The sequence below is a fragment of the Suricata suricatta genome, chromosome 9, assembly GCF_006229205.1.
Source record: "Suricata suricatta isolate VVHF042 chromosome 9, meerkat_22Aug2017_6uvM2_HiC, whole genome shotgun sequence".
In the NCBI taxonomy this organism is placed as follows: domain Eukaryota; kingdom Metazoa; phylum Chordata; class Mammalia; order Carnivora; family Herpestidae; genus Suricata; species Suricata suricatta.
In genome coordinates this window covers 38092468-38105543 of record NC_043708.1, presented here as the reverse complement: position 1 = coordinate 38105543, position 13076 = coordinate 38092468, and the positions used below count along the sequence as shown (strand labels likewise).

The window sequence follows — 13076 nt, the reverse complement described above, 5'->3', positions numbered from 1 at the left end:
TAAGTCTATTCTGATTTTGCCTAATTTTTTTTCTTTCATCTGCTCAGCTTGATTACTTTCCATTCCTCTGTCTTTCAGGTTTCTGATTCCTTTCTCTACTTCCTCTAGCTGGTCATTTATTTCATCTAATGTATTTTTAATTTCATTTTTTGTGTTCTTCATCTTTTTTATCTCTCTGTTTTTTTAATTAAAAATTTTAAATGTTTTTATTTATTTTTGAGACAGAGAGAGACAGAGTGTGAGCGGGGGGAGGGGCAGAGAGACACAGAGACACAGAATCTGAAACTGGCTCCAGGCTCTGAGCTGTCACCACAGGGCTCTAACCCACTAACTGGGGGACCAGGACCTGAGCTGAAGTTGGGTGCTTAACCATCCAGCTGAGCCACAGAGGTTCCTCTTTTATCTCTTTGTTAAGGGTCTTACTGTTGTCCTCCATTCTTTTCTCATTACTTTAAATACTCTTATTAGGCATAGTATTTATATCTATTTTGCTTACGTCTCTTGGGTGTGGTCCAGAGCCACAGGACCTCTGGACTTGTGGCATTTAGGACAAATTCCTCTGCCTCTTCATTTTGTTTCTTCTGTGCCATGTCTCTGTGTTAGGAAAGTCAGCTACTTCTGCTCTTGCAAGTAAAGGCCTTATGAAGGGGTCTTGTAGTGCCCTGCAGTGCAGTGTTCCCTGTTCCCTAGAACCTGCTTCTTCAGGGGTGTCTCCTGTGTGTGTTGTGTGTGCTTGCTGTTGTGTCCTGGACGCTTTATCAAACGTCAGTGAAGTGATCTGAAGAAGATGTAAAGCTTTGCTTGTTTTAGGCAGGGTTTTGTCCCCGGCTGGGGTGGGGCATACAGTTTTAACAGGATGCGCAGGTTGGCCAGGGAAATGAGAACTGTGGCTGCTTCCTCAGGGTGGGCAGTTTTAACAAGATTGTGCGTTGCTCTGGCTGCCAGGACAGAGGGCCCATAAAGCTTGTTGGGAGATGTGGTGGTGGCAGGATCTGCACAGATCTTGGCAGGAGGTTGTGGGGGGGGGGGGTACCCAGAGCTGGGACTGAGGCAAGTGTGACTGGAAAGAGCTGATCTGCTGAAGCACGGCAGGGTGGGGCTTGATGTAAGCATGTTCGGTAGTGAGTCTTGGCCTGCTTGTTCCTGTTGGTGGTTGTGTGTTTGTGCTGAGGGGCAGGGGTGGGAAAAGGTGGCTGACAGCTCCTTTGTTACTGGAGGGGTCTTCCTGTGATCCCTACCCCTCAGGATACCTCTGGATGAGTAAATAGCTCTCATTCCAGAATCCACAGGCATTTTTCACACTGCTGATTCTTCACTGAATCTTCCCAGGCTGCTTGTAGTGTTGTCTCTTTCAGCTCGTTTTGCCCTTTGGGCTCTCCCAGAACTGAGCTTGCTGAGTTTTAAAATTTCTGGTTTTAGGCCCCTCTGGGTATAAAAACTCAGGAGGGGAGCCTGGCTGACTCATTTGGAAGGGCATCAAACTCTTGATCTTGGGGTCTTGAGTTTGAGCCCCATGTTAGATATAGAGATTATTAAAAAATAAACAAAAAATAGAACACGTGAAATTTGTTTTCAAAGCCAAGTTTTATGGGGATTTCTGTTACTGGTGTGGGCTCTTTGATGTAATAGTCTTTCTCACTCCTCTTTCTGTGGGCAGTTTTCCCTCCAGCCCCCAGATGTCAGCAGTCAGTTTTGCTCCCCAACGTGTCTCTGCCCTTCCTATCCTTTTGATGTGGCCAAAGATCCAAAAAGCTCAGAGAACACCAAGGAGGACAAATAGCCCCCAAACCCACACCTATGTATATCATTAGCAATTAACAGAAAATTAAAGATAAAAAATGATGCCAGAGAAGGTAAATACCATCTCATTTATGAAGGAACAAAGATAAAAATTACATTCTTCTCTACCTCTATTTGTGGTGTTTGTTCTGCCAGTCTTTTGGTTGTTTTTTGGGTTATTTATGCTGGTGTCAGTGTTACTTAGTTGTATTTGTGCTTAGGTCCTCCAACTCCACCATCTTCTCAGACTTTGTTGTGGTTTTAAAAGAGCACTTTATGTGATTCCATTTTCTTTTCGTACTTAGCACATCAGTCTTACTTCTTTCTGTACTTTTGGTAGTAGATGCCCTAGAGTTTGTAATATACATTTATAACTAATTCATATCCACTGTTACATAACACCATACCACTGCACTGTAGTGCTTGAGCCTTATAACCAAATAATTCCAATTCCTTCCTCCTTTTTCTTGTATCGCTATCATTCATTTTACTTATATATAATCATACATAGGCATATACACATGCACTTATATATAGAAATTTACATAATTAAGTGCATTGTTATTTTGAACTAAATCTTATTTGTTAGATTGATTCTAAAAATGAAGTTATTTTACCTTCAGTTATTTTTTCTCAAGTTTTCTTTCTTAATGTAGATCTGAGTTTCTGACTCATTATTTTTATTTCTCTAAAGAACTTTCTAAAAACATTTCCTACAAGACAGGTCTTTTGGCAAAAAAGTTTTTCAATATTTGTCTGATAAACTATTTTTTCTTCACTTTCTAAAGGTAATTTTGCAGGTTAGAGGTGTTTTTCTCTAAACACCTTAAATATTTTAGTTGACTATTTGTATATTTTTTTGGAGAGAAGTTGAATGTAACTTTTATCTTTGTTCCTTTATAAGTGAGATGTTATTTCCCCCCTTTGGCTTCTTTCATAATTTTTTTCTTTATCTTTAATTTTCTGTAATTTGCTAATGATATGCCTAAGTGTGGGTCTTTTGGGGATCATTTGTGTGCTTTGGTGTTCTCTGAGGTTTTTGGATCTTTGGTTAGGTGTCTGATGTTAATATAGGGGAACCTTTCAGTTACTGTTGTTTCACGTATTTCTTGTGTGTCTTTCCTCCCTTTCTGGTGTTCTCGTTGTACATATCTTACACTTTTGTAGTTGTTCTACAGTCCTGGGGTATTCTGTTCCATTCAGTCTTTTTCCTTTTGGTCTTCAGTTTTTGAAGATTGTTTTGATATATTCGCTTGCTCAAAGATGTTTTTCCTCAGCTATATCTAGTCTAATAAGGCCATCAAGGGCATTTTTCATTTCTGTTACAGTATTTTTTTTAATCTCTAACATTTCTTTTGCTTATTTCTTAGACTTTCCATCTGTTTTCATTGCTCATCTGTTCTTGAATCTTGTCTCCTTTATTTGTTAGAGCCCTTAGCATCTTAATTATGGTTGTTTTGTATTCCTAGTTAGATAATTCTAACATCCATGCTATGTCTGGTTCTAAGCTTGTTCTGTGTCCACCGGTTATGTTCTTTTGCCTTTTGGAATAGCTTGTAAATTTTTCTTGATAGCTAAACATGATGTACTGTGTAAAAGAAACTGTTCTAAGTAGGCTTTTAGTAAGTAATGTTGTGGGGAGGCATTGGGGGAGGGGAAGTGTTCTATATTTCTGTGATTAGGTCCCAGACTTTTAGTGAGCCAATTTTTTTTTTTTTTACTGTGAAGTTCATGAGTGTTTCACGGTTGTTTTTTTTTTCCTTCCTACTTAGATGGACTGGATGGCTAGAATCAGCTGCAGTTGGTTATTTACCCTCTCCCAGCTTAGTTAGGCTCTGATTATAGCCAAACTAGTTAGGCTTTGGTTAAGTTTTACCTGAGAGCAGGCCTTGTTGAGAAGGTAGAGTGCATTGGTATATTTCAAAATGATTTCTTTCCCCACATCCCCCTTTACATTCAAATTATATTTATTTTAGTTTTATTTATTTTTTATTTTTTTGATTTGTTTTTTGATGTTTATTTATTTTTGAGACAGAGAGAGACAGAGCGTGAGCAGGGGACAGGCAGAGAGAAAGAGGGAGACCCAGAATCTGAAGCAGGCTCTAGGCTCTGAGCTGTCAGCACAGGGCCCCACACGGGGCTCAAACCCATCTCAAACTGTGAGATCATGACCTGAGCTGAAGTTGGATGCTTAAACGACTGAGCCACCCGGGCTCCGCAGTTTTAGTTTCTTAAAATGTTTGTTTATTTTTAAGAGAGAGTCAGAGTATGAGCTGAGGAGGGGTAGAGAGAGGGAGATACAGGCTGTTAGCACAGAGCCGGACGGGGCTTGAACCCACGAATCACAAGATCATGATGAGCCAAAGTCGGACTCTTAACCGGCTGAGCCATCCTGGTGCCCCTCAAATTATATTTCTTTATAAATAACCTTTATTGATCACATATAACCTGGTTCTCAGATATTTTGATTTCGGTCTCAGTACCTTTGATACTCTTAAAAATTACTTAGGACTCCCCAAGTGCTTTTATTTATGAAGATTGTATCTGTTAATATTTAATGTTGGACATTAAAATTGAGAAAATTTGAAAATATTTATTAAAAATATAAAATATATTTTCCAAAACAAAAATTTTAAAGTAGTAGTGCTTTATGTAGTGCCATATTTTTTTACTTTATTATTTTATTTTTTTTATTTTTGAGAGAGTGAGAGCACACATGCATGCAGTGGAGGGACAGAAGAAGAGAGAGATTTGTAAGGACAATCATATGTACATATGTACATCATAAGATCCCTAATAATAATAAGCAGGCTCCTTACTCATCCTGATGCAGGACTCAATCCTGTTACCCCGGGATCATGACACAAGCTGAAATCAAGAGTCTGATGCGTAACTGACTGAGTCACTCAGGTGCCTCAGCGTTGCTTTACAGTTTTGCAGTCCTTTTGTTTGGGTTAAGAGAAGACAGTTAGATTGTGATATTTGTTTCTGTGGTGAATCTACATTGTTCTATGTAATTTCCTTTGAAGTATATGGAGATGATGCGGCTTCCATAGATATGTAGTTGGAAAATGGAGGAACCTATTGATACTTTTTCAAGTAATGTAAATATTCTTTGGCCTACTTAGGTAAATATATATTTAATTCCTTTGAATCCTTATGAATGTGAAGGTGATGTTTTACTTAATGTAGGACTTGCATTTGGATATCGTAGAACTAATTGATTTTACCCTTAGCTTTCCTAAGGTAGAGTCACAGAAATGGTCCTGATGAGATGCATTCCTGGCTTGTTATACTGGCAGTTTTTTTTTTCTTTAAATTCTCCAAGGCTCTGAATGCCCTTGGTGGCCATGTTGTGTTTCTTTATATCATTTTTATAATTGTCAGATCTCCCAGTGTGCAGGATTATTTCTGAAACCCTTCATAAAGTTAGCTACAGGATTTTTCTTTCAGTATCTAATTGACTTTCACTCTGTTTCTTCAACCATATGTTTGAAGGGGCATAGAGCCTCTGCAAAACTTGGATCTCAACATCCAATACTATCATCTCCACAAACTTTTTGGCTATTCTAGTTCAAAATTATTCATCAGTGGCAATAAGAATGGGTTCAGAAGAGTAGAGTCCATGTATTTCAGGAAATACTTGACTCAGGATAGTACGTTTGGAACTGTCATTGGCTTGGAGCATTTGGAATGTGATGTGTTAATACTGGTCAGGAGTGTATAGTGTAATTTGTTGAGCTGTTGCTTATTGGTTGAGAGCTTATGGTAATAGTATTCAGAGTATACGTTTATTATAGATTTTGTTTTTTCTTTTCTATTTTGACCACTATATTATGAGCCCTTATGCACAAGTTGGTGTCATTCTCTTTGTAATCCTCATAGAAGGAAGGATATTAGCTTGGTGTATATTGAGTTTGAGGGAATTTTATTTTTCTAAAAAAAAATGTATCTGTGAGATATCAAATAGGAATTGTGCAATAAGCAGTGTCTAATAGGAACTTAGGAGGAGATATGTTTGGGCTAAAGGTAGACACTGGGGATTGTTACTTAGGTCAGTTTAAGAATAGGAGTGAAAGAGATAATGTAGAATGTGAAGCAGACCAAGGTCAATTCTTGCTAGTTATATGATTTTAAAGCCAATTATTTGATTCCCCATTGCTCACTGACCTCATTGTATAGTAAGGACAATCTTATGTACATCACAAGATCCCTAATGCATATCTTTCTAACCTTCTTCATTCTTTTCCAACCTTTTTCTTGAAAACCTATACAGTGTTTTTCAACAAAGCATTTAATTTTGGCTTAAGAGTTTACTGGCAAGAGGGCAAAAAGGGAAATTATATGTATTCCATGATCCTTGCTGTTTGTAAAGGGGACATAAAAACTCATTTTTTTGTGTGTGGGGGGGCTCACCTTTTCTTGAGTCATGTTTTCTTGTCACTCTTATTAGAGTTGGTTTTTCAACCAGCTGAGCCACCCAGGCACCCTTTAGGTAATAGTTATACCTTTATAACTTATAACTTAACTATAAAATAGTTAATCTATTTTAATAATTATTGAAATTCTACATGGAATATAATTCCTCTTGAAAAAGTAAGGCAAACAAGTCAGATAAAAAAATCTTGACAAAGGAATATAAGCAGCTAAATGTTGATATAAGAAAATAAAATCTAAAAATAAGTTGTTTAGGGGCACCTGCGTGGCTTAGGCAGTTGAGCATATTACTTCAGCTCAGGTCATGATCTCGCTGTTGTGAGTTCAAGCCCTACATTGGGTGTCTGCTGTCAGCACAGAGCTTGCTGTGGATCCTCTGTCCCCCTCTTTCTTTGCCCTTCCCCTGCTTGCTCACTCTCTCTCAAAAATAAGTAAACATTAAAAAAAATAAGTAAAAATAAGTTGTTTAGAGAGAATAGAAGGTGGGGTACCATTCTGATTTTCAAAAACAAGAGAAAATCATAATGCTATCTTTGGAAGTAGGTAATGACTGGGGATTTGGGCTTTTCCAGCAAATTTTCCTGTACTCTGGAAAATAGGAAATTTTATATGAAACACTTTTTTACACTCTTGGAGACCAGAGGTTGATCATCTCCTGCTGCTCTGGTTGTTCTGTTGCTAGATGAAGTTAACTAGCAATTATCAACTTTGTCTTCTTTTAAAAAAATATAGGGGCTCCTGGGTGGCTCAGTCGGTTAAGCCTCCGGCTTCGGCTCAGGTCAGATCTCACGTTCGTGGGTTCGAGCCCCGTGTCAGGCTCTGTGCTGAAAGCTAGCTCAGAGCCTGGAGCCTGCTTCCGGTTCTGTGTCTCCTTCTCTCTCTGCCCCTCCCCCTCTCATGCTCTGTCTCTCTCTGTATTAAAAATAAATAAAATATTAAAAATATATATATAAATTTATAAGTATGTATTTTATAAATATATATATAAATTTATACATATATTCTATAAATATATTGAAAAAGATTGGTCACATAAACTCTACACTTAAAGTAGTTATGTTGTCTGTGGGAACTGCGATATAGAACAGAATGAGGTAGAGATTTCAGTTTTTTTCTCTGTATGCTTCTATCTTGGAGCTCTATAAAGAGAGTTATTTGTTGTTGAGATCCTTATGATTTAAGGCAGATTTTTAAAAAAATGGTTTTCGTAATTTATTTATTTTTTAATTCTTGAGAGAGACAGACAGAGTACAAGCAAGGGGGAGGGGTAGAGAGAGATGGAAACACAGAATCCGAAGCAGGCTCTGAGCTGTCAGCACAGAGCCTGATGTGGGGCTCAAACTCATGAATTGTGAGATCATGAGCCGAAATCAGACACTTAGCGCTTAACTGACTGAGCCACCCAGGTGCCTCAGATTTTTTTTTTTTTTTTTTTTTTTTTGAGTGAGAGTGTGCATGAGCAGGGGAGGGGCAGAGAGAGGGAGGAAGAGAATCTTAGGCAGACTCCTCACCCCTGGGAGCTTGACTCTGTGGCTTAATCTCACTACCCTGATGACCTGAGGCAAAAACCAAGAGTTAGAGACTTAATGAGTTGAGCCACCCAGGCACCCTTTAAAGTGTATTTTTAAAAAGTAGAGATGTAAAACTAGTTGTAAAACAAATAATATATCTAATATGCGATATGACTTTTAGAAATATTAAAGTTTTCTGTATTACCTTGTTAAGTGAATTATCAACTGAATCTATTCTATAAGACCTGGAAATATAGAATATTATTTGTGTTGATAGTTTTGAATATTTTAGATGGCTCCTTGCTTATAATTGTCTTTAGTCAGTATATTTTAAAGTGTGCTCATTTTCATCTTCTACAGTTGGATTTAATTTTCTTTAATTGTAAAGATTAGGGGAAATGCACCATCCCCAATCTTCTGAATCCCAAAATCAGTTTTCTGGGGTTTTGTTGATCTAGATAATGACAACTGTAAACTTTGTTCCTTAGGATTTTTTTCTCGTCTAATATTTGATGGGACCATTAAGATAGAAATACACAAAGTCAGTGTTAGTATTTTACTAGTAACCAACCTTAAAAATTTTTATTACCCTGTGTCATTTTTCTCAATGGGCTTTTTCTATAAGTCAGCCATATACCTGGAAGAAATAAATGTTTCTGTTATTTATTAGAATTTCTCTTTTCTTCTCTTATATTCATTTAAAAAAAAATTAACCTGTAGATTATTGAGTACTTATTATTTGTCAGGCACTGGGGATAGAGAACAAGGTAGTCAGATTCCTGCTCTCATGAAATGTATATTATACATCCTAGTAGAGATTACAGAAAATCAACACATAAATAATTTTAGATAATGCTAAGAAAGAAGTGATTAGGGCTGGCGTGGCCCTAACCTATGTGTAGTTGGGCAGGATTACAACTGGAGCAATGAATATCAAAATGTTTAAATATTTGTAAGTTAAGAATCAAGCTACACATCCATGCTGCCCACTTCCCAAGGGCTTGCATCCTCAAGACCCAGAGGCTAAAGGAACTGTTGCTCTCTTCTCCTGGCCAGCCTTTCTACTTGCTAGTTTGATTAGTAGTAGCGTGGATGGCTTGGGGGCAGAGCAGGAATGGTTGAATGGTGCCTGGACCCATCAAAGACAGTATGTGAACTGATCCCATCAATGCCCTAGGAATCCAGTACTGAGAGATTAACCTCTTTAAGTCCTTGTTTTTCTAACTCAGGACTTACAGGAAATTCTGCAGTTCCTCAAATTGCACTACTCAAGAAGAGAGGAGGGAATGCAAGTATCTGGGAAATGTGGCTTTCCTTTTTGGTGGATTTGGAGCAGCCAACCTTAACTGATTAAAGTTTTTATGAGGAAGTATTCCTCCTGTGATTTCTCAGGGCAGAGGTTTTGGTGTTTTTCTCCTTTCTCCATGGATACTGTGGCACAGTCATTTCCTTACCCTTTGGCCTGGGGCAGGACAGTGGTGGAGGAGACCTCTTTTGCTGGCACCTCTCTCTTGTAATTCCCACTTGTTCAGTTGCTTGCTGAACTTCCAAAAACACCTTCTTTACAAGGCTGAAAGAAAACAAGTCTTTGTTTTAGTGAGTCGGGTGTGCAGAGCCTAGGCCTCTGACAGAGGCTTTTCTTGCCTGTGTCTAAGGGTGACACCGGACTAAGAATGGAGGTGACCACAGACCATTCCTTTACGTGCCTTTTTGACTTTTCCCTATTTGCTACCTCTGAATCCCCCTAGCCCCCAACTCCATTTGTTTTAATTTGTAAATTTGATTAATGTATAAAATGAAACTGGTATCCCTTAGGAAACCTATATCTGAAAAATAAGCTCCAAATGAAAATAAATATTTTCTAAAAGATTTTTTTTGGTGAGATTTTTAACTAGCAATGATTCATTTTCCTATCTCTGCCTTCTGCCCCTGCTCCTCTATTTCCGGTGGAGGAGGAGAAACACAACCGAACAAAAATACCACCAGAGCAACAACAAAAAACAAACTATACAAAATTGTTGTGGATTTGAGTACTAGCTTAAAGGTTATCCTGTATTTTTTCTTTACAGGTGTGAAAGTTGTGTGGATTTGCTGTTTATGAGGGGAGCTGGAAACTGTCCTGAGTGTGGCACTCCACTTAGAAAGAGCAACTTCAGGGTACAACTCTTTGAAGATCCTGCTGTGGACAAGGAGGTTGAGATTCGGAAAAAAGTGCTAAAAATGTAAATATTATTGTTTGAGTATACAAAGAGTTCAATAATTGATATAATTATTTATTGATGGAAATATAGGCAGTTTGCCAAGTGAATAAGTATTAGTTCTATGCATTTGTTCAACAGAAATTGATTACATTCTTAGAGAACTCAGTAATATTTATCTGGCCTTTGTTAGAGAAGAGTAGATCCTCTGGATTGATGGCTTTACAATTTATTTATTTACTGTTTATTTTTAAATTTACTTTACATATATTAAGTACCTACTGTGTGCAAACACTGTGTTATATGTATTGGGCACTAGGTAGAAATGAGTGAAATCACTCTGAACCTTGCCCTCCTAAGGCTTATAGTCTAGCAGTATAGGATAGCATGGAGATAGATAGTAAGACAGGCAAACTAAACAACTATGTGACTATGAATTGAGAAAAATACTATGAAGTTAGTGACTGAATATTGGGGTAGGTCACTGATAGCAGGTTTAAATTGAGATTTGAAGGCTGTTAGAGAGGATAATGTGTTAGCTGTAATTTGTTTTGATATCTATCTTTATGTATGTACATATGTATTTAATTATATTTTTTTCATTTACAATTTAGTATTTACTCTTTGTGAATAGTTTTGGTTTTTATTTTATCTGTCCTTTTATTAAAAGTCACCTTATTTTTGAAGTTTAAAGAATTAATATATAGGGACACCTGCATGGCTCAGTCGGTTGGGCATCCAACTTTGGGTCAGGTCGTCACCTCATGGTCCTTGAGTTTAAGCCCTGCGTCAGGCTCTGTGCTGACAGCTCAGAGCCCGGAGCCTGTTTCAGATTCTGTGCCTCTTCTCTCCCTGCTCCTCACCCATTCATGCTCTGTCTCTCTAAAAAATAAATAAACATTTAAAAAAGTTAAAAAAATTAATATATAAATTTAATATATTATTATTATTATATGTGTATACTTTTTGGTGGTATATGTTTCAACCTAGGTCACCAGTGTTTTAGCAGCCTTTTTCTGGGTACTTAATCTGTGTTACTATATCAGTGCCCCTGTTTGCTCTTTTATTATTAGTATTGCTTCTGAGAGATAGTCTCTTTTAGATTCTTATTTTTTTATTGACCCCTGTAGTTTTTCTAGTTCTTTACAGGTACATTATGATATTCACAGAATTTTCTGATCTAGTATTCTTTAGACTATAATTGTCATGAAAAATAGGGAGGTGTCTTTTGAATTAATCTTTAGCTTTCTGAAAGTTAGTGAATCAATTTATAAGAAGTAAATAAGTCTCCTTATTTCTTTTTCTTTCTTTTCCGTAAGTTTTAGAGGGATTTAACGTATTTTATCTTTCTCTCTTGATTCTATTCTGTCTTTGTAGTCATAAGAATTTAAGAACATTCTTGGTCTAATTACAAACATGGTGTGAAGAAAACAGTGTTTTTTACAGTAAGCAGTCCTTTTCTATGTATCATAAATAAAATAGGTAAGAAGAAACAAACTGGTTAGATAATATGGAAAGTAAGAGATATGTAATGTGTTCATTTTTTTCCTCTTAAAGATACAATAAAAGAGAAGAAGATTTTCCTAGTCTAAGAGAATATAATGACTTCCTGGAAGAAGTAGAAGAAATTGGTACGTTTTGGATGCCTTTACTTTTGGTCGCTACCCTGTGTGGTTTTATCTTTTATATGCCTATGAGAACATCTCACAGAAAAATCTCTAACAAGTTTTGTTGTGATACCTGATTTTTTTTTACCTGTTCGCTTTTAGTTGTATTTGAATCACGTTTGTTAAATTGAAGGCATGCTTAAGTAAAGGACATACTTAAGTAATAAACATTTGTTTTAGGGAAAGTAGTATTACTTTATAGCTGGGAAAGAAAGACTGTTTCTGTTTATATCCATATGTTGATGGGGTATTAGAATCAACACAAGGAATGAATATACAGATTTTTTAAAAAATAGGATTTCTATTAAATGTCTCTGTGGTGACTAAAGGCATTTATGTCTCTTTGCATACAGTAGTTTGAAAATAGTCTGAAGGAGCATTCTTTTTTTCATATTATTCTTGAATCAGCAGTGAGAGTAATCTTAAGGCCTTTTGTCGCTAGTCAAAAGGATGCTTTCATCAAAAGAAAGGATGACTTCTTCTTTCTTAAATAAGATTTCATAGATGTTAAAGAGCCTGGAAGTTGTAGTTGTTATACTTCAATTTAAGAAATCAGTGTTTTTTTTTTTAAAGCTGGCGTAATTATTATTACTCAATATAGGTTTGGAAATATTACAAAAATTATAGACTGTCAAGATACAAATGAGACATAGAGAGTAAACAAATCATCTTTTTTATTCTTCTTTCAAACCTGATAGTCAGGCTATACTTACTTTATTTCATATTTAAATATGAATATAAGAAATTGATCATTCTTTAGAAGGTTTATATATGGAAAATTTTTAGAAAATTTAAACTCTTGAGGAATGGAGTATTCTAATGCCTTTAACTTCTTTATTAACTGAGAAAAACCCAGAGAGTCTTTTTTATTTCAACTGTAATTGAAACTTCTAAAAGATCTAAGTTCACTTGTTAGGTCATAGCAAACAGGATGTACAGAATATAGCTTAAGCTTTTTCTGGGATCTTTTAATGCCTTGGAGCCATTGTTTTTTTAATTTAATTATATTCATTGCATTTTGTGTATAATCTTAGCAATCATTGGTGGCTTGGAGTTTAGTTGAAAAGGTGGTGGAATTGGAAGTGCCAAGACAAAGTAGAAACGTTAGGATATAGACTGAGAAGATAAGCCCCCCAAATCTGCAAGAACTGGGCAAATGTAAAAACCTGGATGTACATAGATTTTTAAGTACAGGACAGGCATTTGGATAGTGCAGGAAGAAATCCAGCTCATGTTTATTCTAAAGGCAATGTCACTAGTCAAGAGTCTGGTCAGGCAATAAAGAGAAAGGAGATTATAAATGTCACAGAGCAAGTTGAATACATGGTTACAAGTCCAAGCAGGCAGGTAGGATAATCTAAAGAAACTGATGGACAAAGAAGATGGGGAAGGGGAATGGGGATCTTGATTCTAGAATAAGGTTCTGGTTTAGCCATTATTTAAAAAAAAAGATATATATATATATATATATATATATATATATA

At 36.5% G+C, this 13076-nt stretch overlaps 1 protein-coding gene across 2 annotated transcripts in view; it reads left to right on the top strand.

Annotated features, from left to right (window-relative positions):
- MNAT1 (MNAT1 component of CDK activating kinase) overlaps positions 1 to 13076 on the top strand; it is a 207349-nt gene that overhangs the window by 51421 nt on the left and 142852 nt on the right. For both annotated transcript variants that reach the window (XM_029952056.1, XM_029952057.1), the window contains exons 2-3: positions 9797 to 9949; positions 11483 to 11556. In XM_029952056.1, the coding sequence (XP_029807916.1) occupies positions 9797 to 9949; positions 11483 to 11556 (227 nt within the window). The remainder of the gene's footprint in view (positions 1 to 9796; positions 9950 to 11482; positions 11557 to 13076) is intronic.